At 38.7% G+C, this 27,720-nt stretch overlaps 2 protein-coding genes and 1 non-coding gene across 5 annotated transcripts; 1 reads left to right on the plus strand and 2 right to left on the minus strand.

Moving 5' to 3' along the window:
• Positions 1–803: 803 nt before the first annotated feature.
• On the minus strand, positions 804–11,282 carry LOC121508653. Its single transcript, XM_041785644.1, has 5 exons — positions 11,196–11,282; positions 9,945–10,619; positions 7,660–7,749; positions 4,724–4,915; positions 804–4,437 (listed from the first exon to the last, which is right to left on the minus strand). Exons 1-5 carry the CDS (start codon positions 11,266–11,268, stop codon positions 4,250–4,252), a joined length of 1,218 nt encoding a protein of 405 aa, XP_041641578.1. The 5' UTR covers positions 11,269–11,282; the 3' UTR covers positions 804–4,249.
• A 4,308-nt stretch (positions 11,283–15,590) lies between these two features.
• On the minus strand, positions 15,591–15,663 carry trnar-ccg. The gene has a single exon. It is a non-coding gene; the product is annotated as a tRNA-Arg (tRNA).
• A 348-nt stretch (positions 15,664–16,011) lies between these two features.
• On the plus strand, positions 16,012–27,395 carry LOC121509016 (importin subunit alpha-1-like). Of its 3 annotated transcripts, none has more exons than XM_041786191.1 (11): positions 16,012–16,061; positions 16,635–16,751; positions 16,857–16,991; positions 17,684–17,772; positions 18,435–18,703; positions 19,753–19,847; positions 20,666–20,929; positions 21,701–21,934; positions 22,308–22,490; positions 24,710–24,859; positions 27,166–27,395. In XM_041786191.1, the coding sequence occupies exons 2-11, from the start codon at positions 16,665–16,667 to the stop codon at positions 27,250–27,252; spliced, it is 1,593 nt and encodes a 530-aa protein (XP_041642125.1). In that variant the 5' UTR covers positions 16,012–16,061; positions 16,635–16,664; the 3' UTR covers positions 27,253–27,395. The 3 variants fall into 3 exon arrangements, with proteins under 3 accessions (XP_041642125.1, XP_041642127.1, XP_041642126.1); XM_041786192.1 differs by lacking the exon at positions 16,012–16,061 and adding an exon at positions 16,234–16,498; XM_041786193.1 differs by lacking the exon at positions 22,308–22,490.
• Positions 27,396–27,720: the final 325 nt, after the last annotated feature.

Below are 27,720 nucleotides of genomic sequence, written 5' to 3' on the forward strand. Positions count from 1 at the left end.
GACCTCCAAACCCCTCCTACAAACGCTAACTGTGATCAAATTACCACAATGACACACAAAGGCCTACTCAAAAGCTGACCTTTTACCCTCCTCTCACACACTTCTCCCCCACCTCCCTCACTCTCTACTCCCCACTGAAACCGCTAAATGAATCCAGAGGCTTGCATCAACGCCCAAATCACAGCTGATGACCACAAACCCCAAGTGGTTCCACTCCACCAATCTTGCGCCTTTCTCTCACTCACCACTTGTGGCTTGGGGGCTATCACACAGGAAGCAACTAAGAGATATTACAACCTCCCCCTCCTCTCCCCTCTCCTTGTGATGAGGAATGTCCTCCTGCTGTGATAGTAGCCAAGATGTGGAGCGGGCTCCCGTTTCCTGCCCGCCTGCATCTGTTCCCTCCAGCGCTGATCCCAGATAGAGGCTTCCTGGAGCCTGGGAACTGAGCGGCCCAGCTGACAGACGTACAGAGGGAGAGAAAAGAGGCTTAGCCCTGCCTGACTCAACGTCCAAGTTCCCAAGTCAGTTGCTCTTCCCGCAGGCCAGACAGAGACCATGGTTGTTAAAGTCTAATTAGAGTGCCTTAGTTTAGGGGCTCCTTCTCATGCAATCACTGGGAATGATAATGAGGATCGATCTTTCAGTGAGCAGATGGATGTGATAGCGTGAGTGCAGTGCTTGTTTGAAGACAAATTAAAAAAATTCCCACATGGTTAAAGATTAACAAAGAAAAACTGTTTTATTTTGTTTATGTTTTGTAAAGCAATGTAAGCATTCAGTGCAAATCTTTTCCCATTCCTTAGAAGCATCACATAAAAATCAAAATACAACCAAGCAAAGGATTTCTGATTAAATATGAAGCTGTCCATGTAGAAAGACATACCCTCTCACTGTCTTTTTACATAACCTTTAATTCCTTTTTACCTTGCCCCCGCTTTCCGCTCTCTGTGATCCTCCCTAAATACTTTAAACACCCCCTTTTTGAGCTTTGGCCTCCACAGAGGAGAATGTGTTTGTAAGCAAGAAAACCTTAGCCATCCCAAAGAGGAGAAGTGAAAGAGGCACTTTCCCGAGTCATGTGTCCAGGTGTGGAGAGGATCAGATTCCTACGATTAGAGTTATGGCTTCATCCCTACAACAACATGCACCGTCCTCATTCAGCAAGGCTTCTTTTGATGTCCTGGTCTAACTCAGGCATATATTTCATCATGGACACACAATTAAAGTTAGAAAAATAAGCCGCTCTCATGACAAGCTAAGGTCCTGTGCTGTCTTTCCCTTTGTTCTGTCCTCCTACTCCTCAGCTGAGGTTCATTGCTGCTTTTTTAAGGCCGTCATTCACTCCCTTTGGTCATCAGAACAATAACAGTGCATTTCCTGCTTACCAAAAACAACCACAGTGACAACATGTAGCAGATTTGGGTGTTGCAAAACAGTAGTATTCAGTGCAATACAAAATATGATGTTTCCTGTAGGTTTAGATGTGTGATCAACAAATAAAAGGAATCTGCATGATTAAAATAATCAACATGTGAGATGAGATTAAAAAAAATGCATACTTTTCCTATTGTGTACTTATTGTATGATAAACTTAAATTAATATGTATGGAGTCATTATTGCAGCAAAACTCAAACATTAAGTGCTTACTGATTTTAGGCTCTGATTTTTCCTCACACATTTTATAAAAACATGCCTTTGTGTTTAGATTTCCTCCGTGCTTGAAGTGTCTACTTGCTCTCTTGTCTGTAGTTGCCCACTCAAAGTTTTCTTCAAGTTGCTTCAACTTGCCTGTGAATCTGCCACTCTGATTTTTCTCTGTGCACTCACAACTTTCTCTGCTCACGTATGGAACTTTCTCTGCACGCTCAAAACTTCCTTTATATGCACCAAACGTATTCTGCTTCGGGACTTTTTTTAAAGGACTTGCCAATAAGAAATGCGTACAGTATCGACCAATCATGTTTGCTCCTCCTGTTGTTACTATGCTAAGGAAGACATTTTCTTTGACCTTACTATGAGAGTCACATTCACTTCCAAGCCCTTTATCTCCAACCCAGTTCTTCCTACAGACTTAATTTTTGCTTTTTTAGGAGTTGACAAAATGTTCAGCTATTTAGACTGAGTTCACTTTTTGGCCTGCTTTTTCAGATTTTTAGTGAATAATGCTCAAGTGTTTTATTTTTTTTGATCTGAGACTTTTACTATGTGTGTGTATGTGATAGAATGTAGGGACTCTCATAGTAAGGTCAAAGCAAAAATCTCCTTGAAAACAGCACAGTGGCAGCAGGCAGAACAAACATGATTGGTCACTTCCATACCTGTTTCTTTTATTCAGAGAAAGCGTTGAGTGTGTGCAGAGAAAATTTTGTATGCAGGCAGAGAAAAACCAGAGTGGCAGTTTCAGAGCAGAAGCAACCTGAACGGGAGGAGAATGTTTTTTTTTTTTTTTTTTAACAAAAGCAGGATATAAGGAAAAGTTTTTTTTAATTTGAGCCATCAATTAACTATTTCTACATTAATAATGACTTCATAGATATGCTGATCGATTTTCTTGCAATCAAAATGGCTCTAAAGACAAGAGGGTAAAATAAAAGAATGATAATGTTAAAAATGACAGTAGTGTCATAACTATGGGGTCAAATTTCCTGATAAGGAACTTCATGAACCAGCCATGAATATTTGAGGATTTGAGTAGAGCTGCTACTGTAAAACATGAACAAGAGGTGATGGGGGTTTCTTAATAGTCTCAGACATTATGAAATTATAATTCAAAAAATCAATTTGATTGAAGCAACTATATTTCCTATATACAGGCACATCTAAAAAATACATTATCATGAAAAAGTTATTTTTTCCTCTCAATTTCATTCAAAAAGAAAAACTTACATATATTCCAGATTCATCACACACAAAGTGAAAGCTTTTTGTGTGTATGTGTGTGTGTGTGTTTGTTTAATCCTGACATGTGACAGCTACAAAATAAAAAAAACCTGTATGCTAAAATATTGTGAAAAGTCCAATTTCTTTTTGGTTATTTTACTCCCGAGCAAAGGTCTAAACAGGTTGCTAACTCAAGATACCTGCAAAGGTTTCCTGAGTCTTTATTCTCTCACTTTGGTTCAGTGCTCACAACCACAGTCACAGGGAAGACTCCTGACTTGACAGTTTTTCTGAAGATAATCACTGGCACCCTCCCAAAGGTGGGTAAGCCAGAAAAGGTTACTGCTGAAAGGGCAGGCTGTTTTCAGAAGCTGTATCAAAGCATATTTATGGAAAATTGACTAGAAGGGAAAAGTGTGGTAAAAGGTACACAGGGGTGAGCACAGCCATCAGAGGGTTGTCAAGCAAAGCAGATTCAAGAATTTAGGGGAGATTGACTAGGAGTCAAATGAGGCTGCAGTCAGTGGCTCAAGAGCCACCACAAGACAGGTCCAGGAAATGGGCTACAAGTATCATACTGTAAGAGTCAAGCCACTCCTGAACCACAGATGTCATCAGAGTCTCACCTGAACTAAGGAAAAAGAAGCAGACCACTGGTGGTCGAAAGTCCTGTTTTAAACTACCAGAAACTGGTTTTGCTGATCATGGTTTTACTGTGTTTGACTGACCAGCAAACTAGCCTGAACTGAATCTCCATAGACAATCTCTGGGGAAATGTCCATAGGAAGATAAGAGACACCAGACTCAACAATACAGATGAGCTGAAGGCTGCTATAAGAGCAACCTGGGCTTCATAACACCCCAGTAGTGCCACAGACTGAGTGGCGCCATGCTGTGACTCCTAGATGCAGTAAATTGTGCAAAAGGAGCCCCGGCCAAGTACTTAATGTATAAATGAACATAATCTTTCTCAAGGTTAACATTTCTGTAGTTCTGAGTTGTAAACTGTAACAATTAGTTTTAAACAAAACAAAGCTTGTAATATTTCACCTTGTGTGTGATGAATCTAGAATATATATATAATTTTAAATTTTCTAATTAAATTATGGGAAAAAATAACTTTTTCAAGGTACTTAAATATTTGCAATGTGCCTGTACATGCAACATGTTGGTGCTTACAAGAATTAAACAGATAAGAAAAACAAAACATGAATTGGATTAATGAAGCAACTTGGCAGCCTGTAGGAAAATAATTCATGATTTCTAAAAAAGTGTCTTTTGCCTTAAACAATACTGAGAGGTTATGGCAGTTCATGCTGCAGTGTCTCTTCCCCTGCAGCAGGGGGTGATAGTCTTTTCTTTGGTTCACCTACACCTGGAGCGGGTGGCCTCCAGGGCCTTCTGGTGTCTCCGTTTGTTGAACCTTTTGACGTAGTTGTTACTTCGCAAGAGGCCATCTCCAGGCTTCAGTTTACCTCCCAGGAGGTTTAGGAGGTCACTGGGAAGATGGCGCCTCCGGTGGTAGAGCTGACCCATCACGATGTATCTGGTCCCTTTAAACACATACAGGAAATTGTTACATTACTGCAGAAGGAGCACTGTCAAAACATTTTCATGTTTACTAAGAAAAATAGCTATTTCTGCAATTGCTGACCTCAGAAAAACAACGTTATCGTCTAAAACAGGGAAAATTTAAAAAGAAACTTGATGTTTTATCCCTCTGTATACTAAACCATACATCTGTATTTAACTGTTTCTTTGAACCACTCAAGAACAAGAAAGCAATAAGTAATAAAAGGTTAGTTTAGTTTTCAGCTGTCAGAATGTTACTACACTCACCAAGTTTGATGTCAGGGCAGGGCTTGCTGCACTTGTAGGTATCGAGGACCAGAAGGCGAACTTTAAAGAAAAAGCTGTCTGGGGTCACGTGGAGGCGACTCATCTTGTAGAAACCATCGCTGCTCACCATCAGAGTAATGAGCCGTATCCCTTTACGCAGCACGTCGATGTCGTGCACGATCCCATTGACGGCTGTTTTAGGCAAACGAAAACATACGTAAAAATGAAGTTAAGGTGAATTTTTGAAATGTGAGTTGTTTTTTTTTTTAATGGATCAGTAGGGTTAGCTTCCCTCTAGCCCAGAGTGAGGAAAAAAGACTGATACCACTCTTGACATTTGATAGAGAGTAAATAAGAAGCTACAACATGCTGTTAGCTACGCTAGCTTAAAAAAATGTAGTTCTGAGCTAACAGTCAACTTGCTTTTTTCCGGCTATAAAAAGAGAAACTTACAAAGGTAAAATAAAAAAATATATGACCTGTTTTCTCGAATACACCTCACTCACTAAGAAGATTTTTTTTTTTAATTCTATAGCAGTGTCCAAGCTAGCAACCCGTGCTGTGGCACAAGGCGAAAGCTAACACCACCATGAGGAGACTCTAAAGATTGCACACAAAACATTTGTTAAAGGTCACATATTTTACCCCTTTAAGACAAGTTTATATTGGTCTCAGAGGTCCCCAAAACATGCTTGTGAAGTTTGTTGCTGCAAAAACACTCCAGTATTGGATTTTTGCATGTCTAAAAAACTCTCTGTTACAGCCCTGCTCAGAGGAGCTGTTTCTGTGTCTGTGGCTTTAAATGTTAATGAGCTGTCTGACTCTGCCCCTGACCCCGCTCCTCTCAGGAAATGGATGTGGCTTAATGGATGTGTGTTATGATACTGTTTGAGGAAATTAGTTTAGTGTTAATGTCTTGTAGCGGTAGGTGTGGTTGGTAGGCGGAGAGAAGCAGGGTCATGACTGAGGTCACACAGTGGTGGGTGTGGTGGCTCTGACTGATCAGCCTTATGAGGTACACCTGTGGAGGCAGGTGAAGAGGCTGGAGAGTAATGGACGCCAAGTCAGAAGGACATTAAAACTCACTGCTCCAAAGACAAACAAGACGGATTCAGGACATTGGGTATTTTCTTCGTCCACACATCACGGATGTTGAGAGCACATTATACATGAACAAACAACTACGAAAGCGAGTGGCTGCAGGAGATCGCCAATGTTGGTTGACCCAGAGCGAGCTGGTAGCGGCATGCACGGTGTCTCAGGGCGGTAAGTCACCCACACACAAACCCCACAGGCAGGGGGGGGGTTTTACATCCACTGAGGGAGGCCCAGGTAACAAGTACACGTACTGTAAATGCATTACGTAGGGTAAGGCACTAGGTTCTCGGCTTTCTAGACCTGGAGGGCGGAACTTTTTTCTGACATCATGAGGGGAAAATCTGAGAATGGCTTGTTTCATCACACATTTTCTGAGGGGTGGGGGGGGGGGGTTATGATTCTTGGTTGGATTGTGTAACCTGGCACGTCAGATGGATGTGTTTTACACATCCATCTGGAAAACCACTCATACACAGCGTTTGTGAAAGGGCAGAGACTTTGAAAAAAAAAAAAGAAAACTCTGAGGGTGATTGGATGAACGTTCTGTCTGTCACATCTTTATGGGCCAATCAGAGCAACAAAACACTAGACGTAGCTGCTACAGAGGAGTAAACTCCATACAGAACTGCATAACGTGGACCATGGCATCTGTAGACATGTCAGTACACGACTTTTGTTGTTTTTGAAAAGAAAACAGCTCAATGCTGTTCTGTGTTCTTCTTTTAACAAAGAAATGTCGTCAATTTCTGATAAACGGACGCTTTAGCAGCATCCATGCTAGTGTTTTCCGCCATAATTGCACCAGCCTCTTGTTGCTGCTTGCTTACGTCATGGCTCTGCCGTGCCTGAAAATACTGCCCCTCATCGCTGATTGGTCCTGTCACTTTCTAACCAGGCCCAAACAGTTCAGACGGGAGCTTTGCAAGATAAATTTGCCAATGAGAAACACGGAAACAGGTGTATCCATCTGCTTTGCAAGGTTAGGGATTGTGGGTAAGCCAGGGGCACATATTTTGTTAGAAAATCCTGAAAAGTTTATTTTGCGTAAAATGTGACCTGTAACGCTTCAAGTTTTGTATGGATTCTGCAAGCAGGATTTACATTGTATATTGGTGGTCTTGAAAGGGTTGCCTTTGAATAACCTTTGAATTAATACATAAATAAAAAGCTTATATCCTCTGGTACAAGTTGAGTGCTATGCTAGGGGAACTAGCTGCTTTGGCCTCTTATTTATTGTGCACTGAAAAGAGTAATATCTACAGAAGCCCATTTATGCAACTTAAAATGACAAAAAGAAGAAAACTCTATAAATATTTAAAATAACATAACTAACTCAAAATAAAATTAGGAGATAAGTTGGAAAATGTGATTAAGTTATAATTATGATATTAAATTTATTGCTGTGCTTATGGTAGTCCTCAAAGGAATTATGGCTTACATAATATTTTATGTATTTACCTCAGAGTGTTGAATTACTATCTAGTTTATTTTATATTTTATTTTCAAAAACTTAACTTTTATATTTCTTCCTTTTTGAGTGGTTGTAATAGGCTTCCATAGTTATCAGTCTTTTTTCAGAAAATGTTCTCAATGTGTGAAGTTCTGTTGTCTCCGATGTTAAAAACTCATCAGTCTTGAATTATCACACTTGTGTTTAGTTGATACTCAAATAAGTCTATCAAGAAATAATGGGTTACACATAATGAACAAATGAAAATTGCGATATATAGATCAAAAAGCAGCATAGAAACACAAAAAGTTCTTAGCTTACAAAAAAGATTCATAGAACTTTTTTAAAAACTTGATTTACTGGATATTTGTCCCCTTTGTATACATACCAAACTCACTGTAGCAGTAATACTCTCTCTCTTCCTTCTCCTTCCTACACTCGCTCATGCAATAGGCATCATGGATAAAGTCAGAAGACTCTGCAGATAACAAACACAAAGGAAGGAGGGGATGAAGAATGAGTAGAAGAGCCTGCACAGATCCAGACTCTCATTCCAGCATGAGTACAAAAAAGGACAACGTTTTAAACTACAAAACCCAGGCGACATTCCTCTGCACAGGACTGGAGGTGGTGGTATGTAAGATTTTCCATATCAATAATTATAATGTCTAAACACTCTCACTTAGTGTGCAACAGTGTCATGACATCCTCTACATCAAATAAGAAAAGCCAGACAATGTTAGAATTTAGTAAAGTGGATGTTATCGGTGGTGTTTATTCTTGAGGCAAAAATAAAACCCACCTTTATCACGTGTTTGTGCGACCCTTGTGTGTAAGTGTTTGTAATAGTTATAAGACTGATCTCTTTTCACAGACGTTAAGAAAAATGTATATTTTTGAAATATCTTAATTTGTAAATAGACAGGGAACACTGACAAATTGTGGGAAAATTAAGGTTAGAAATGACATGCACTTAAAACCACAGACTGCATAAAACTAATCTTGATGTCCATGCTGATGTTCATTCCAAATAAAAGATACAATTAAAAAAAAAAAAAAAACTAATCTTGATTGCAATTACTAGGGGCCTGCATTGTTCAGTAAGGGTGGTTTCAGCGTTCCACTTGAACTCCCTTCAATGACCAACGCATGCTTCGCATTGAGATTGTACTTAAGGCTGGTTGGTATTGCTTCATTGAAATAATAACTTCTTCCCTCAGAGAGTACTTATCACTTCGGTTTAATTGAATGTTCCAGCTTTGTTTTTTTGGAACACACACACTACTCATCGAGAAGGTCATCATGCTAATCAGAATTATCAATCTTCTTTGATTGTTTAGACAGCTGCTACTGTCTGACTGCATTAGAGTGGCGACAAGTGCAGATTGGGGGGAATTGTGGTGTGCACTGACAGGCTCATTCTGTGCATGCATTAGAAAGATAAGTTATTAATCCGATAATCCAATCGTACATGTTATTTGTCAGAGCTGTAAAATATATATATATATATATATATATATATATATAGGTCCGCGGTGCTTAAATATTCACTTTTAATAAATTGTATTTGTTACATATTAACACACAACATTAAATATTAAACAATAAACAAATGTAAATATAAAATCTTAGGTAAAATAATCGTGCAGTGACTCTCTGACACAAACACAAAAATGGCCCCTCCGAGGCCTTAATTTTGAACATTTAAGAACACATTTTAGCCCTAAGGATGATAAAACAGGCTAGTTGTGAAAAATTCCCACCCTCACACAGTGCGTGCCAATTATAAAATTTGCTTTGAACATCAGTGTGAATGGAACTTCAAACGCTTCTAACGCCAGCCCCCAGTGGACATACAAGGAACTGCAGCTTTTTGCGCTTTTGCATTGGCTTCTTTTTTATATATACTGTTTATACAAGAGGTTGCTGCTTGTCTTTGTCCTTTTTTGGCAGGGACTTTAGCTGTCATTTAAACTTTTGGAGATCATCAATACATTTTATTTTACCCAGTGATTACTTGATAGTGAATCAATTTTTTTCTTATCTATCTTATTATCTGATGGGGGTTTTTTGTGATAAGTAAATTTCAATTATTTTCTCAAGATTTTAAAAAATTAACTCATTGTGGAAAAAAGTAGACTTGTTTGCTGGGATATTGGCAAAAATTAAGATCTTGAGAAAAATTTTCACAAGAAAATTAGGTTAAACGAAAGTATATGTAATTGAAGGGCTTCCATGTAAAAATGTTTTTGTATTTTTACATTTTTCCTCCAAACAAAAGTAAAATTTTGTTACATCTTCAAATGGTACAACAAACCTACTAAATTTACAAGGAAAAAATGCAAATAAGTAATAAAAGGGAGTCTCTGCAGCTTATTTTCATTCACTTACACATGCATGCTGGTTTGAATTATTGTGATGTTGTGTAATTTCATATTCTAAAGGTTAAAATGTACAGATTAAGATTGCTTATAAATACTCAGAAATAGAGCATCAAAGAATTTCCCACAAGGCTTAGTACATTTCCCATAACTCTTATATAATTTACAATCGGAAATTAATCCCAAAGAGGAGTTTATTAAATGATAATGCTCAAGCTCAAAAGGGAACAACCATAGATCCTGATTTTGTAGACAGCTCTGTCTAAGGTCAGGAAACATGAATCTCCCTTACCTCGCCTTATGATGTCGAACTGGTAGAGCAGGCTGGGGGAGGAGCGCCGGTTTAAGACCACAGGAGGGCGGCTGTTGTTCCGGGATGCTGCACCAATACCTGACTGATAGAGGCTGGACTTCCCGGGTCGGTTCTCCTCTGGGTCCAGACGTCGATTTGGAGGGTCTTTGCGCGGGGAAGGGGCCGGCTGATGTGGCTGAATCTGAGGCTGTATGTGGACAGGAGGCCTGGGTCTGGAGTTGGGGTGTCCATCTGGTTCACTGTGCTGAGGAGGGCTGATGTTGGACTGTGTGTCCTGGTTGGGTTTATGCACGGTGCGGCTGTTGTTTGTGGCAACAGCTGCTGAAGCTCCTGTTAATAAGGTTTTAGGAAGCAGACCGGTGACTTCTCCTCTGGTTTTCTCGCTGTTGTGCTCCACCAGGCGGTCACTTTTAGGACCCTTTTTACTCTTGTTGTGGGGACTATGGTGTCGAGGAATGAGGGCCAGGTCATTGTGTTTGGGCCAGACGGCAGAGGGGAGAGGATGGAGGGTGAACTTGGACTCGCCAGTCTTGCTGCTCTTTTCTAGAAGCTCATTGATTGGCAGGGAGGGCTCTTTAACCAGGGGCCAGCTCTGGTTGCTTGGAGCAGGTTCCACAAAGCCAGTCTGACCCTTTTCTATCAGTGTGTACAGCTCTGTCATGACACAAATGAAACGTCTGTGTTTAAAGTAGCATAACTTTGAATTAAAGCCTCTTTATCTTTACAAAATGCTACAACAACCAAGTCATTCAATTTGCATGCTGACTGAAGATGCTTATTTAAAAGTCCCTTGTCGCTCAATCTTTAATTTGAGCAGACACTTATGAAATTAAACTATAGCACTAACTTTCAACAGAAAAGGTATACTTTTCTACATTGTGGATCCAACTTACCAAACATTTTGAGTTATAAATTGGTGCTCTTTATGATATTTTCATCTAAATGACATTGATAAATGATTTTTTAACACCAAGTTACCACAGATAGGGACACCATTTTGAATACCACTAACCAAATACAGAGGAATACTGATTTAATGACTGTACAGCTGAAATACAAAGCTGCATAATTAAATGCATTAAAACAGCATGCAGCTCTGAAACAGACGACTACATCCAAACATCAACAATAAAGCTAAGACAATATCATTTATTTGCTTAAAACAATCTGTTTCCTGTTTGATTTAAGTCTTTGGTATTCTGAGGGATAAGAAAAAATGTCTACACTTACCGTTAACAACATGCTCTTCCGCCTTATCAAGAGGAAACCCTAGAAACAAGAGGAACACAATAATCCCTGTCATCCTGGTTGGTCTCTGTGAACAAGCACTAAGGTCTGCTGCAGAGCAGGGATTCCTGGGATTTTTATAGGGGCAGCTCAGGAATTAGGTGGGATGGGTGGAAAGGAAGATGGTGGGACGTCCCTAACATAGAAATAAACATGACACTCCCTTCATTCATAAACTGACTCTGAAAGAGCCCTGATGTGACATGGCGTAACATGTAGGCTATGTGGACATTCACTAGTTAATGAGGAGGGTTTATTACAGGACATTGCATAATTAATCCTTTAGGTACCAGGTGTTAATCACACCATTCAGAATCATTTGAACGCTGTTTTTTTGAAAATAGTGTTTAAATGGATGGCCTTAGAGTGCCACCAAAATAATTAGAGCTCCCCCTGCTGCATTAAAGGTCATAATCTCCATATTCTCCATGTTCACAGATGGATTAGAGGATTATAACAGCATATTAGGGCCAAAATAATAATAATAATAAAATAAATAAAGATGATTTTTTTGGGAAAATAATTGAAATGTTTGATTTTAAGAAGACAAAAATGCATGACAAAAAACAAGCCTTTAAACCAATTGTGTCATAATTGACACGAGTTTGTGAGACTTTTATCCAAAACAAAAACAAAACAAAAAAAACAAAACAAAAACAAAGATAAGAAAGTACTTGATTTTAGCCCAAAATGATCACATCATCATTATCATCTTATCAAAACTGGGGCTATCCAACCACTATTTTCAGTTTGTTTTCTCATAAATGTACGACTTTATAATATCACAAATGTATGACTTTAAATTTTTGAGTTTGTAAAGTAAAACTTTACAACTTTGAACCAGAAAAACTCAAGTTATTAAAACAAAGACATTCTGTTTTCTTTCTTGGAAATTTACATCTTTATTATCTCAAAAATGTTACTTTTTGTTTGAAAATGAATGGATCCATTTTGTTTTAATTTATTCTGAATATCATCACTGCTGTGATTCAGTCCTTAGCATGAGGCTGTAGATTGAATGGTGTGATATTGCTTTTATTCAGCTGTTATACAGGTGGAAAATAGCCACAAAAACTAAAAATCCAAATTAGTTTTTTTTCTAGCCCAGCTCAGACCAAAGGTACACAATGAAATGAGTTTAACTTTGCAAGAGATTATGACGGGCCTTTCTACATCATTCTGAAAACCTGTCTGTTCACACTGCTGCAACTGGAGACTGGGCCTCCTTTCCATAGCACTGACTCTCACTGTTGCAGTTATTGCAATAAATCTGTCGAAAAGAAAGACAAAACTGCACATTAACTGTTTTTCTTATATCTTCTCATCTCGATAATGCGTAGCATATAAGGCTGTGTTGGTTGTGCTCATCATTTGCCATCACCATTGTAGTTTGGTAGCAAAATTTCAAGGCATAAATACACATAAAAAACTTTTGTTAAGTCAGTTGTGTTATAACTAAAGTATCTGCTGAGGATCAAACTTTTTCCACTGACAGATTTTACTGCCTTAAATTTTTCATGAATTAGCTCATATTCACCTTATGTTCCATGAAAACACGGGACTACTTTCCAGTTGTCTTCCCTGCATGACTGTACTTTGTGCAAAAATGAATTAAATGGTATTTAATATGACTCAAGTTTTGCATTACAATTAATTCATGAGTTCTGTGAAAGGATACCACAAAAAGAAAAGACTTGTCAAGTCAAAAGTGAAAGTAAAAACTAATTCAGTGGCGAGTGTGCCGAAGCTTACAGAGGGCACAGGGGTGTTTATCAGGCTGAAGTTTCCGTGTGGAAAGTTTTAAGAATTTCCAGGATTCACAGCATCATTTAATCTAACCAAACATTATATTTTAAACAGATATTCGTTGGTGTTTACAGTCTGTAAAGAGGATTTCCATTTCCTGTATCACATTTATCTGCTAGCAATGGCCTGAAACCAGCTACAGCATGACTTTTTGCTGCAGCAGCCCAGTTCAGACAGCTACAACTGTCTCCAGTGAGTGACGTTCTGAAATAGACTTGTGCCTTGAATCTTTGCTCTGAACTGGGCTTAACTATACCAACACAACCATTCCAACTGTTGAATTTTAACTAGACTGAAGCATTCATACTACTCTTTTATGTGTGATTACCACAATTCATTTCTTTTCAGTTTTGAAATGAGGGCCTGTGTCCATAGCTGCTGTTTTTATTGCACTGACTTAACTTGTTTTTCTATCAGTATATTTCCGCATTTTTTTCAGCATTCAGTGTCCTGAATGCAAAGCATGGCCCTTGGTAGCCTATAAATAGGAAACCTGAAACAGACAATACTTCTTTTAATGTAGCTAGTGTCATTATTCATTTCAAAAGCAATATCATTTATCTAATTTGGGATTAAAAGCAAAACAAATCTCTAACAGCAGAGTCTAAGTTCAACTGAGTTAACTGAGTTTGTTTTGATAGCAAGCATGTCCCACTTTCACTCAAAGCGACCATACCCCATAAATCTAAGAGTGAGGTTTCTAAATGATTTAATCATAAGACATTAACCTACTGTCCTCTGGTGGTCAAAATGGGAAACTGCAGCACATCACGAACTCTGCAAACAAAAATCAATGCAAAGACTTAATACACTCCTTTTAGATAAATTCTTCATTATTATGGTCTTGCACGTCAGCGTTATATTCCAGTTTTTTATTTTGATAGATTTTCACAAGTTTCTCAAATTCTGTTTTCACTTTGTTGTGAATGCGTACTGAGTGTATATTAGCGAGAGAAAAAAATATTTTTAACTGAAAAAAAATAAGGGGTTCTGAATACTTTCTGAATGCATTATATATACACAGTGCCGTAAAAAGTATTTGCCCCTTCTGATTCCTGATTTTTTGCATATTTATCATACTGAAATGTTTTGGATCATCAAACCAATTTTAATATCTCACAAAGACAACTCAAGTAAATACAAAATGCAGTTTCCAAATGATAATTTTATTTATTAAGGGGAAAAAACCCAAGCCTATCTGGCATAAATGGAGAAAAGTAGGAACAGTGGTGAACCTTCCCAGGAGGTCACAAAAGAACCCAGAAAACCATCCCAAAGAACTGCAGGCCTCACTGGCCTCAGTTAAGGTCAGTGACATGACTCAACCATCAGAAAGACACTGGGCAAAAATGACATCAAGGGAGAGTTCAAAGGTGAAAACCACTGCTGACAAAAAACAACACAAAGGCTGGTCTACCATTTGCCAAGAAACATACTAATGATCCCCAAGACTTTTGGAGAAAAGTTTAACTTTTTTGAAGGTGTGCAACCCGTTACATCTGGCGTAAAAATAACACAGCATTTGATAAAAAGAGCATTATGCCAACAGTCAAACATGGTGGTGGCAGTATGATGGTCTAGGGTTGCTTTGCTGCTACAGGACCTGTACAACTTGCTGTGACTAATGGAACAATGAATTCTGCTGTCTACCAGAAATCCTGAAAGCCAATGTCCAGCCATCATTTCATGCCCTCAAGCTCAAATGCTCTTGGGTTATGCAGCAGGACAATGACCTGAAACATACCAGCAAGTGCACCTCTGAATGGCTCAAAAGATAAAAAAAAAAAAAAAAAAAAAGAAAGAAATTAAGGTTTTGGAGTGGCCAAGTCAAAGTCCGGACTTAAATCCAATTGAGATGCTGTGGTGTGACCTTAGAGGGCAGTTGATGCTGGAAAACCCAATATGGCTGAGTTAAAACAATTCTGCGAAGAAGGGTGGGCCAAAATTCCTCCACAGTGATGTGAAAGACTCATCACTAGTTATCGCAAACGTTTGATTTTAGTTATTGCTGCCAAGGGTAGCACAACCAGTAGGTTCAGGTTCAAATGTGTGCAAACTTTGAGAGTCTTTACACGTTAACATATTATGTGGTTACACTATGTAAACACTGGCTAGTAGTGTTTTAAATGTTAACATTTCCTATTTTTCATTTTCGATCGTCTGGTAGATACCGTACACATTAATATAATTTACTTGTCTTGACATAACACAGCCAATGGGTGCATCACATCAGTTAATTTATGATCAAATTTAACAAAAACAGGTATAAAATTAATAACTGCAGATTCAACAACAGTGCAGATTTGATGCAACATCACAAATAAATCTCTAAAACCCAAGCTTATTTCGTTTATAGTTGACAAGATGTAAAAAACTGATCATGAATTCTGCCCGTAGGCCACATTGCAGGAATCACAAAGTGTACTATTCAATAACTAACGCTCACTGATACTCACAACTGTTGACCATTTACGATTTATTACTATCATTCCTGAGATTTTCCTTTAAAGGCCCCTAAAAGGCAAATAAGTGCGACCCAGATGGGACTCGAACCCACAATCCCCAGCTCCGGAGGCTGATGCCTTATCCATTAGGCCACTGGGTCATTACGTGGCATTATGAACAAAAGGTTTTTTATCTAATCGAAAGGCAAACATAAACATAGGAAAAATGTCTGTATTTCAGCGCTTGAAATCGTGGGAACATTAAATAGACGAAAAACAGGAGCGATGATACCGTAAGAACTTCAGACATGGCCGCTCGAGTCCACAAAAAAAAAAAAACATCTAAGCCATCGTGTCTCGCGATATTACCGGTGGTTGCCTTTGACAACGGCTCTGTTGTGTTTTTTTCCTACTCGTAGTCTTCAGGGCGGTGCTTGTAGTCCAACTAACCAATCAAGATCCAGAAATATCAGGGTGGTATTTATCTGACGTCACATAATGTAAAAAAACAAAAAACAAAAAACAACTTAAAAAAAAAACAAGATTGAATCAAGGGAAGGTAAGCTTAGCCACATGCTTAATATTTCATCTAAAACTAGTTATCTCACTTTATCTCAAAGTCGTTGTCATATCCTACGTTTTCGATGTTTAATGTTTATTCTTCTTGTTATTCGGGTTTTGAGTTTGGTTCACCAGACTGGCTCCATGTACAATGGGCCACATGGCGTTAGGTAACCGGCTTGCCTCGAAGACAGCATGTCGGTGATTCGGTTTAACGCGGTTGTTAACGGGTGACCACTGTGACTTTGAGCTGAATACATCTGTTGTAGTAAAACGGCCGAGGGTCGTAAAAGAAGTATCTGTGTTGAGCTGTCAGTTATGATATCAACGTACTCTTCGAAATATATTCAACACAAAATAAACAAAGTGCAATCGCGACACAACGACACTACGACGACCGCCGGCGTATTCGGCTGAAAGTCAAAAGATTACGGGGTAACTCATGAAAGCGAAACACTGGTTTACAGCTAATGTTAGCTAAATCTCATCTTGAGTGCTAGCTAGCTAACGTAAGGACGCCGTCAGTGCAAAGTCTTATAAGTTTTACTGTCAAACTGTCATGTTTCAACAGGGAGTGCCTCTATCGTCTCTAGTATACTGAATGACCGTTCCAGGAGCAGAAATGTCATCTGCCAACGACAGTGGAGTTCGACTCACCCAGTTTAAAAACAAAGGGAAAGATGCCAATGTAAGCTCTGCCACTAAACGGACAGAAATAACACCACTGAAGCCATATCTAACCCTAATATACTGGTTGTGCTGCTTTGTTCTTTTGTGATGCCGATTTTCTCAGGAACTTAGACGAAGAAGAGCGGAATTCACCGTGGAAATCCGGAGAGCAAAGAAGGAGGAACAGATATTTAAAAGGAGAAACGTCCTGACCCTTCTTGACGAGCCAATGTGTATTCTAAAGGATCTCAAAGTACAGGTAAGTACAGGTAAACCAATAAGGTCAGCCCTACTGCCCCTTTAAAACCCTTTTTACCGGGGTTGTCATAGCAAAAGAATTTTGAATTTACATATCAAAAAACTGTACAATTGAAACCAAAATAAAAATGCATTGGAACCCAATATTGATAAGATAAGCTGATGTTTTATTGCTCTCCAGAGGGGACATTCTGGCATTGCAGAAATGCAAGCTATCTGTATTGTTACTTTTAGGATACAGTGGAATATAGAATTAAAAATGGAGATCGCATCCTTAAAAAACACAGAGAGGAGCGTGTTGAAATGCATTGCATTATGGTTAGGTACTAGATTTGGCAGTTTTGAAATGCTCAAAGGCTACTGACCTGAAACAAACTTATTTCTCTACCTTACTGTCATAGTGCAATATTTTTCCCACTTGCTTCCTGCACTTTCTGGTAGTTGAAATATACATGAGGCCCTTTTAGTATTAATTTCATACAGTGTTGGAGAGGTTTTTAATTTTCAGTCTTGTCTGGACAAACATCAAAATGTCTTTTTTTTTTTACTACTCACTGTTTGTTTAACATAATCTTGATCCTGTAACACCTGCCCGTAACTCATTCCAAGCTTGTTCTTGTGAATATTGGGGCTAGTGTGTGACCTAGGTTTAGTTGGCACATAAGTAATCCTCTTAAGTTTCTTTTTCCACAGCCTTTACAGCAATGGACTCTGGGGGAGATTGTCATAGGTGTAAACAGCCAGAACTTAGATCATCAGCTGGAGGCCACACAGGCAGCCAGGTAAAACTATAATTCCTGCCTTGCTAATGTGTCATACTTACAAACAAAACATTCTGATTTAGTCTTGGTGTAAACTTTCTTTGTGTTTTCAAGCAGTGAAAAACCAATTAGACCAATCAGACACTCCTTTTTCTATGGTCTCAAGCACTTTTTACAAATATTTATTTATTTCCACGTGCTGCATGCTAGGCTGGGCTATTCAGTGAAATTAAGAATAAATTACAGTATGTCCTTCTGCAATTTTCAAATTGCAGGAGCAGAAATTTCTTTTACCTGAAATGTGAGTCAAAAAAAACAATTGAATATGTTTTTTCAGCAGCAGAGATATTATGCTCTGCAGATTGTGCAAACATTTAAGCGTCAACTTTTAAAAATAGTTTGAAAAAAAATCCTACTTTTATTTTTTTTGTATATGTTTTTCTTAATCAAAATGAGTAACACAAAAATGATACTTCTCTGTAACACAACAATTCATATCGAATTTGCAGTATGTGTAAAAATAATCACAATTATATATATTTTTTAAATAATTCAGGCTAGTGCATGCTATTCCTGCAGCCCTTGTTTAATCTTACACTTTAAAATACAAAACATCTTTATCTTTCCTTGAACTAACTTTCCTTTGATTAACTCTACAACTGTGTTTTATTCTTGACTTTCAGGAGATTCCTCTCTAGTGATTGTAACCCGTCTATAGACTGTATTATCAAAGCAGGACTTATCCAAAAGTTTGTTGGTTTTCTGGCATATTATGAATACCCACCGATCCAGTTTGAGGCAGCATGGGCCCTGACCAACATTGCCTCAGGTACCTCAGAACAAACCACAGCCGTTGTTGAAGGAGGGGCTGTCCCAGCATTTATCAACCTGGTGTCATCTCCCCACCTACACATCAGTGAGCAGGCCATTTGGGCTCTGGGTAACATTGCAGGTACTAGCAACATTCAGCATCTTCTTATTTTTCTCCAATATTTCACTGTGCTGTCTTATTATTTGTCTTTTTTTTGTCTAGTGGTGTTGCAATGTTAGACTTAGAGATGAAGTGGTTAACAGTATTAAAGATAACCATGATAGAATCTCTCCACAGTTATCATGCCATTCATATTTGAATTTTCATGAAAACCGTTAGTGATAACCATGCTTTAATATTATGGTAATTAATGTCAAGACAGAACACATAAGTTTGTTTACTGAGGTGAATGGGTAAAAAAAACACACATAAACAGGAAGACCGTAGATGTAAAGAAAAATGTCAGGGAAAAGAAGACATCACCGTCTCTCCTCTGCTCTTACCTGCACCACTCTCTGACTGTCTGTCAGTGCAGAGACACAGACAGAAAAGAAGGTCTGAAGAGCACTTTAGCTGTAGGTAAATCAATTCACATGCTCAAAACACATCAGCATTATGAATCAAATTAAAGCGAAATGCAGTAGCCTACCTTCAGCTGGAATTAAACATACAAAACTGTCAGGCATGACCCAAGAAGTCATCTAAGCACGAGTTATTACATGGGAATAAATTTGAGTTGTCACTGTAGGATCTTTTTGGTGCACTAACGATGCTAGAGTGTCTGCTGATGTCAGACTTATTCATATTTTGATTACTCACAGGCTGCCGAGTGCCAGTACTACTACCCTTTAATGGTACATTCTCAGAGAGAGCCTGGCTTGATTTATCATGTTTCTTCCCAGCTTAATCCCTGCTCTACCTGGGGAATGTTGGACTAGCATTATAGAATTGAGTATTACTAACCAATGCTGTAACAGATCTTGTTCGGATTACTTTCTCAGTCCGTTAAAGAGGATAAAACAAACCTACCATTTTCTGTAATTAGATGCCACACTGATGAATGGTTTTTATTTGTAAGGCCATCTTGCAAATGCTCACCCAAAAGATGTGTTTTTCTTGTTTAACAACTCTAGCGATCTTGTCTTTTTTAGCACATCAATAAGTACTCTGTCCTGTCTGCCCTAATTTAGGTGATGGACCTAACTACAGAGACCTTGTGATCAAACAGGGAGGTCTTCGGCAACTCCTTACTGTGCTTGAACACCATGATCTGGCAGAATTTCCTGTGAGTTCCTTCTAAACTAATAGACCACAGATTTTAGCACATAATTTTAATGCTGAATGACTGATGGCTTTGTTAAAACACAGTAGGCTCTAGCTAGCTACATAAACACATGTTCAAGGCATAGTATGTGGCGCTGTATCTGGTAGATGTACTTTAAAGCCCAGTTCAAACCAAAGATTCGCAATTAGATGATATGAAACTCACAACTGCTTGCGACAAGCCACTCTGCAACATTCTAGTCAGTTCACATCACTGCTGTTAGAGGAGACGATGTGTCATTGATGATGTTTTTCTTAAGTTACTGCCTAATAAATCTGTCACCACAAGAAGGACAGTACTGTTAATGTTTTTTCCTTGTATCTCTATAATCATGATGATGTGTAACATCAGGTTGTATGATTCCTACTCTTCACCAACTCATTGTCATCAACATTGGCAGCAATATTTCACAGCACATATAAATACAGAAATGCTTTGCTAGCTCAGTGTTGTTATTACTTAGATATCTGTGGAGAATAATTAATTTCCCACTGAAAAATGTACCACCAGCAGCCTCTCATGTATTAGTTCATATAGTGGTACACGTCCTGATCATGTGCACAGCTGATGGAAGGGACAGGGGTGTTTAAAGGCTGAAGTTTCTGTCTGAAAAAGTATTTGGTCCAAAAGTATAGTAAAGTATAAGTATTTTTTTTGTTAAATCTGGAAAGTCTCTTGGTTTCTCCTTGAATTGGACTTCTGGGATGAAACTCAGAGAAATCCTTTCATCTATACAATGAAATTGACAGTAAGAATTAACTCTTATCCCCCCACACCAGCCTGGCTACCTGAGAAATGTTACCTGGACCCTGTCAAACATCTGTCGGAACAAGAACCCAGCTCCTCCAATAGCGGCAGTGAACCAGCTGCTCCCAGCTCTCGCGCGCCTCATTAACCATGATGACAAGGGGGTTCTGGCAGACAGCTGCTGGGCCATATCCTACCTGACGGATGGTTCAAATGAGAGAATAGAGGTGGTGGTGCGAGCTGGCGTGGTGCCCCGCCTTGTTCAGCTGCTCTCCTTTGAGGAACTCTCCATTGTGGTATGTGCTGTTGATTTTTAAAGTTAAACGTCACTAGTATACGTTTTAGAAACATCAGGTATGGGCTGCAATCATAATTTTTTGGAAGAACACAAAAAAGGTCCTCACATTTCCTTTAGTGAAGGTCTTTAAGCCCTTTAAAATACTCTCTTTTCACCAACATGTCCAATTTTAGATGTTTGCTTTTTTGATTAAGTCCCTCACACTCCATACATTCCTCTTTTCTCATATCAATTTTCTCCTTATTGCTTCTCTTACACAGAAAAGGTATAGTTTTTATGTTTTATGAGTAATGGCTAAGTAAGAGCTTGCTCACTCCTCCATTACTGGCAAATCTTCCTTTTAGGTGTTAGAGCTGTTTAGTGCAGATTCCTGCAACAGTTGCTGACATCTTTATTCAGTAAAATGTGATGGTTACCAGCTTTTTACCTTAAGTATTTGAAGTGATTGAATGTGTTTGTTCTGACTTTGGTAAAGGAGTTTTTAATGTTTTTGCTCCAGCATCTTGGTCTGAGCTACAGGGTCACCTTAAGCTTGAACATTGTACTAGTGTGGGAGATTTTAAAGCCAGAATTAGGGAACATTTGATCAGTGTATGCACATGTTTTTCTGCTGAAAGCTGATGATTTGTTGATTGATGTAACCTTGTTATTTTCTGTTTTTTTTTTTTTTTTTGGTCGTGTGTGTGAAACTTCTCGTGCTTCTTGTCTCCCTCTTGTAATATTCCTAAAGTGTGATAACTAATCAAACTCTCGTCTCTTCATTTTTCAGTCTCCAGCCCTACGGTCAGTTGGTAACATTGTGACTGGGACTGATGAGCAGACTCAGCGTGTGCTAAATGCAGGTGCCTTGGCGATGTTTCCCAGGCTGATGCGCCATCATAAGTCAAATATCCAAAAAGAGGCAGCCTGGACAGTGTCCAATATCACTGCTGGCAAGGACAACCAGATTCAGGAGGTCATCAATGCCGGCCTGATACCCGTACTGGTGGAGATTCTGCAGCAGGTCAGAATGCACACAGAAACTGAGAGACAGAAACTGCAGCTGGCTTATTACAGTTGTCCAAAAATATCTCTTCATTCATAATCATTAAATATTTTATCGATCAGTGAGAAGAATTCTTTTACCCATACATATTACCTTTCCTGAAAGATAGGCCACTACAGGGCAGAACATTTGCTGGTTTACAGCAGCTATGTGTAAGATCATATGTAACCCTGTCTGACTTCAGTTTCTCATCTAAGATGGAGTTTATACACCAATAAAGACCAAATGAATAATGTTGGGTACCTATTTCAAATGAATTTATATTATTTTAAGAATAATCCCTTTTATATCACTGCCCTGTTCTTAAACCTCTGATGTTATGTGTGTTAAGGGAGACCACGTGACCCAGAGTGAGGCAGTGTGGGCTGTCACAAATTACACCAGTGGTGGAACGGCAGAACAAATAGCTTTCCTTATCCACTGCGGCGTGCTGGAGCCTCTGCTAAACATGCTGAAGGTCAAAGACAGCAAAATCATATTAGTCGTTCTGGATGCAGTCAGCAATATTCTACAGGTAAACTGCCTACACCATACTAAATGATTGTCATGGTACTGGTACTTTAAACTGTAATGTGATACTAGTGAAATTCCAATTTCTCTTTTGATTACAAAAGTCCTAGGCACCCAGTATTGGTTAATTTCTTGTTTCTGAATAATAAAAAAAAAATCATTTAACTTCCACAAACTGTCCTCATTGTACAATTACACTGGCAGTTTATTTGGTATAGTTTTCAAAACGTGGTAGAAAAACAACTTTTCTTTGCTACAGTTTTTGTCTTTAAGACATATGATATTCTGTGACAAGCAGACTTTACCCCAGTTGTTTAAAAGAACAGGGGACTGGGCCTAAATATGGTTGGTATTATCTCCTACATCTTACTTGGTAATGACTGACTTCAAGGCTCAAATTTACACCGAGTGCACAAAGACAAAACGGTTGTAGCTTCACCTGGTCCAAAAGAAAAGTCTGAATTTCTTTTGTATAATCAAAGAAATGCTTCTTATAGCCCAGCATGATGTCTTCTGATAAAACCAACTGTCTCTCACAGTGTTTCAAATTTTCCTGGTGCCTTCCTTGCTGTCTTAAATTTTCTTGCAGTAGCACCACACAAGGTTACTCAACTAAACAGTAGAGCACTGTTTTATTTAAATGCCTGACTATGACAAAGCCTTTGAAAAAAAAGAGTTTTAAAAATGTTGGCACACACTTGCAGCAATCGGCACCCGCAGAGCAGGGTCAGCTCTGTGTTTCTGTCAGGCTTATTTGTATTGAGGGGAAATTGTTTTGCTTATTTAAGCAGAGCTCATTGGCTAAAACGAAACCTTTCCAATCACAGATGACTTTTTCACTCTCTCGTTATACCTTTTCATTGATAAATCTGCAAACAAGATGCACTACCATTTTTTGTTACTTAAGCTTTTTCATCCCAGGTGTAACAGATACACCCAGACGCAGTTCTAAATAAGCTTAAAGCTGGTGCACTGTATATAACTTAAGATTGGTCTTCCAGTTTAAGTCAGATGTAACATTACATCCAGGCCCATGACTGGCTGCTGCACTCAGCTCCTGTAGTCCTGTGAAAATTGTCCTTTAATCTTTGTAAACTATATTAATACCAGTATATGCATATCAAGGTATATAAAACCACAACAATATGAAGTATCAGCCATTTATATTATTTAAGGTTGGGTATGGATTTCATATAGCTAATATTGTTGGTTTGAAGTAAGAAGGAGGCTAACCATTCTTAATCAAGAGTGCAATCAAGTGGCGCACAGCTACCTAGAACTGGAGGAAAAAGCTGGCAAAAATCTTAATTTGCCTGTAAATTTATCTGTAAGGATACCCCAATGAGCAAATTCTTTTGAGTGCTGTAGAAATTCTGCTCAGTTCAAACCAAAGGTTTGTGACCAAAGACCATTTTGGAACAACGCTGGCAACAGTTGCAGCTGTCTGAACTCAGCCGATACAGTTCAGATCAAGCCATCTGATGATGTTGGCTGTAATTAGTTTGGCAAGTTGCAAGCAGCTGATTGCAGGGCATTGCAAGAAAGCATAAATGTAAAATGTGAAAGGGAAGTCTTGTTTGGTAAGGCTATAAAAACCAACAAATACTTGTTGTAAATATTACATTTTCTTATGTAAAACCATGCTGTGAATTTTGGAAATGATTACATCTATTTTTTTTCATTAACTGTTCTCATGAAAACACTCCCGTCCCCCCATCAGCTGTGCATGTAAGCAGGACGTGTGGTGCTATATGAGCTACTACATGAGAAATTCAAGGCTGTAGGAGCTAAAGTTGGTCATGGAAAATTGATTGTTCTCTGCAGATATTTTTGGTCATGATATGACTGAGCTAGCGAAGCATTTTGTTGTTACACGTACCATGAAAATGTGTTGCCACCCTCATACTGCGTAATATTACACATTTATGACAAAAAAAACCCTGTTGCTCTCTGTGTTGAAAAGAGCTTTAAATAGAGTGACTGTAAAATTTGTAACTATAGAAATGATGCACTGTCTCCTTAATTTGCAGTGATTTGAACTGATATGCTTTTAGAAAGTTGCAGAGTGGCCTGTTGCTAGTTGTTGGGATCCATCTTGTTGCAAAGCTTGCTCTGAACTGGGCTTTAAGATTAAGCTGTGGATTGTTGTGATTAGTTGAATACATATTTGCAGTAGTTAACCTGGGCCATATGATAGACTACATTTGTCTCCTTTCTCCACAGATGGCACGCAAAACTGGTGAAATTGAGAAGATGTGCATAATGATTGAGGAGATTGGTGGTTTGGACAAGATTGAAGCACTGCAGTACCAGGAAAATGAAGCTGTGTACAAGTCCTCCCTCAACATTATAGATCAGTTTTTCTCTGAAGATGTAAGTTCCCTGAGCAAGGTGGGCCCATCAGAGTTGACAAGCATTAACTTTGATGAAGTTTGACAGCAGCAGTGATCAGTGCCGGTATTGAAAACTGGAATGCCATATGCAGCAAAACTAGAATGAACACATGCATAGTATGAACTTTTCTTGATCTATGCAAAATTTACATTGATGTAGTAAAGAATTATCTCAGGGTTAGTTTGGTACAGCTAATTTTGCAACTCCCCTTAAAAATCATAACAAAATAATCAATGGATTCACACATCAGGGTGGAATTCAGCTCACATTGAATTGTTTACAACACATGGCCATGGCACTAACACTGTACTGTCCAATGATCGGCCATTGCCTTAGTGCTTGCAATGTACAAGTGAAGTCAGGACGGACTGTGACAAATGTCAATGGACTTTCCTTTGAAAAGTCTCACTTATGGAAGTTGAAGTCACTTCTATTGTCTAATTTTTATGCTTCAAATAGCTACAAACAGTAACAAAACTGCTCTCGCCATCTCCCTCTTACTTACCATAAACAGCATCGTCAGCAAACACAACATAAAGCTTAAAGATAACAAATATTCTGTGTCTGCAGGTAGGCCTATTCCTTGCTCATTTATTTCCTTTATTATATTCAGGAAAAAGCTCATCAAAGGCATTCTTGCTATTTTCATGGTGATATAAGATGCTGTCTGACAGTTTACAAAGGAAAATGGCCCAAAGTTGTGGATTCAGCTCTCACCATGGGAGTGTGCACAGTCAAACCAGCAAAATCTCAAATGTGCCAGAAATCCATCCTACCAGTCAAGAACAGCTGGTCTTGTTGCAGTCGCTATCATGTACAGTACTGTGCTGAAGTTTAAGGCGTTGTTTGGGCCGAAATTTGAGGCTGAAGTAAGGCATGTAATGGTGTGTACACCCACCTGAGGGCCCCATCAGGCGGGAAAGAGGAGTGACACAACCCAGGTCATGCTCTGGATGTCTTTGTACATTACCAAGGGCATGGGAAAACAAAAAAATGAAAAACAAAAATGATGAAAACAAACAAACAAAAAAAAAAAAAAACACAGCTTCAGGGCAGAGTTATGGGTAGATGTGGTGCATAGCCTAGGATACTGTTAGGGCAGGTAGGAGGGTTGCAACAACCCCCTGGTTGTCGGGTGTATGTTCTAAGCACCTGAAAACTGTTGGTGGTTGCTGGGCGTATTACCAGGGGTGCATAGGCCCGGACAAAAGAAATGCTGTTACGCTCGACCTTGGCTGCTTAGCAACCCACGTACATGTCAAATGTGTCGACACTGACTCGGGCTGCCTTCCCTCCTCTCTTCATCCTGGGGTTGTGGAACATCAGGACCTGTGAAGAACTGTTAGCGCTCTACATGCCTAAAACTTCTGCACAGTACTGTACACTACACAACAAACAATGCCATTCAGGCTGAAAGCCTGCCAGACTGTTGTGCAGCTCAAAATTTGTGTCTGAATTGGCTGAAAATCACCCAGTGTAAGCTCAGCTTTAATCCAAACCATGAAGCAGTTATAAAAACAAACATTTCATTTATTTTTTTTAAAATTAGGATACACAGTATCTTTTTTGCCAATAACGGATGTGCTGATATTTCAAAACTCATTTTAGCTGATGTTGATACAAATGTATACACATATATTCTATTGTAATATAATTCCATGTCATTAGTGCAAAGAGAGCCTGAGTTGAGCACAGCTGAGAGAGGAGTGAGAAGTAGACTCATGGCTTGTATTTGGGGCTTTATTCAAAATGTTCAGGGCTCACAGTTTTTTAAGGCCAATATATGATTTGTACAGCTGATATATTGGTTGTATATCAGCAGAAATTTTATATACACAATACTGATATTTAATTTTTTTAAGCTAATATCATGCTGTTACTTTTGTGCATCCTTACTTAAAATGGGTCCCTAGGATAAGTTTCATTCTAGAGCAGTTTTTCTGAAATGATGGGTCGACACACACAGGTGTGCCTTAAGGCAAGTTTAAGCGTGCCATGAGGATTTGTACAACCATGTTATAATTACAACTGTACAAAAAATAAAGATACATTAAAATGTCAAAAGGGCTATTTTGCATAGGTGTGAACATGGTGTACCTCAAGAATTTGGCTTGATCTTTGGTGTGCCCTGGGCAAATACAGTGTGAAAACCACTGTTCTAGGGATCTGATCATGATCGTCATACCATACCATTGCATACACAGTCACTGTTACACTGATGTACTGAAACATGCTTTATGCATTACTTGCTGTAACTTTTCTTTTCTGCCTCTTTGACCCTTCAGACAGAAGATGAGTCTATTTGTCCTGAGGCTTTTGCAGAGAGTTATACCTTCCAGATCCCTGAAGACCAATGTGCTTTCAAGTTTTGACCCTAAAAGCGTTTTCTTTGAAACATAACCTTTGTACTTTTGTTGATATTTTTGTATAATGTCAGACATGTCTCTTTTGCCCATTCAACACCAGGACAAATATTCCTGTTTACCCATTTGTAAATAAATTTTTACAAATTCAAGAGGGTTTTTATGATTATTTTAAATGTATTCAAGGAAACATACTTTAATTATTTGTTGACAGGGGGTAAGTAAGCATTAAAGAAGAATACAGATTGATTATAAACAGATACCGTTCAAATAAAAACCTGTTATGACTCCACAAACGATGACTGAGGCACTGAGAAACAAAGAAGTCAGAGTTCATAATCATACAGTTGGGAATGAAGAGGTCATAGAAGCAACTTTACACCTTAAAAATGTGTACTCCAGGTCAGAGAATGGCGTTAAAATGACACATTTTCACACTGTATCAACTCAAAAACAAAAAGTTAATGCTTTTTGATA

The sequence above is a fragment of the Cheilinus undulatus genome, linkage group 4 (genome assembly GCF_018320785.1).
Source record: "Cheilinus undulatus linkage group 4, ASM1832078v1, whole genome shotgun sequence".
Lineage (NCBI taxonomy): Eukaryota > Metazoa > Chordata > Actinopteri > Labriformes > Labridae > Cheilinus > Cheilinus undulatus.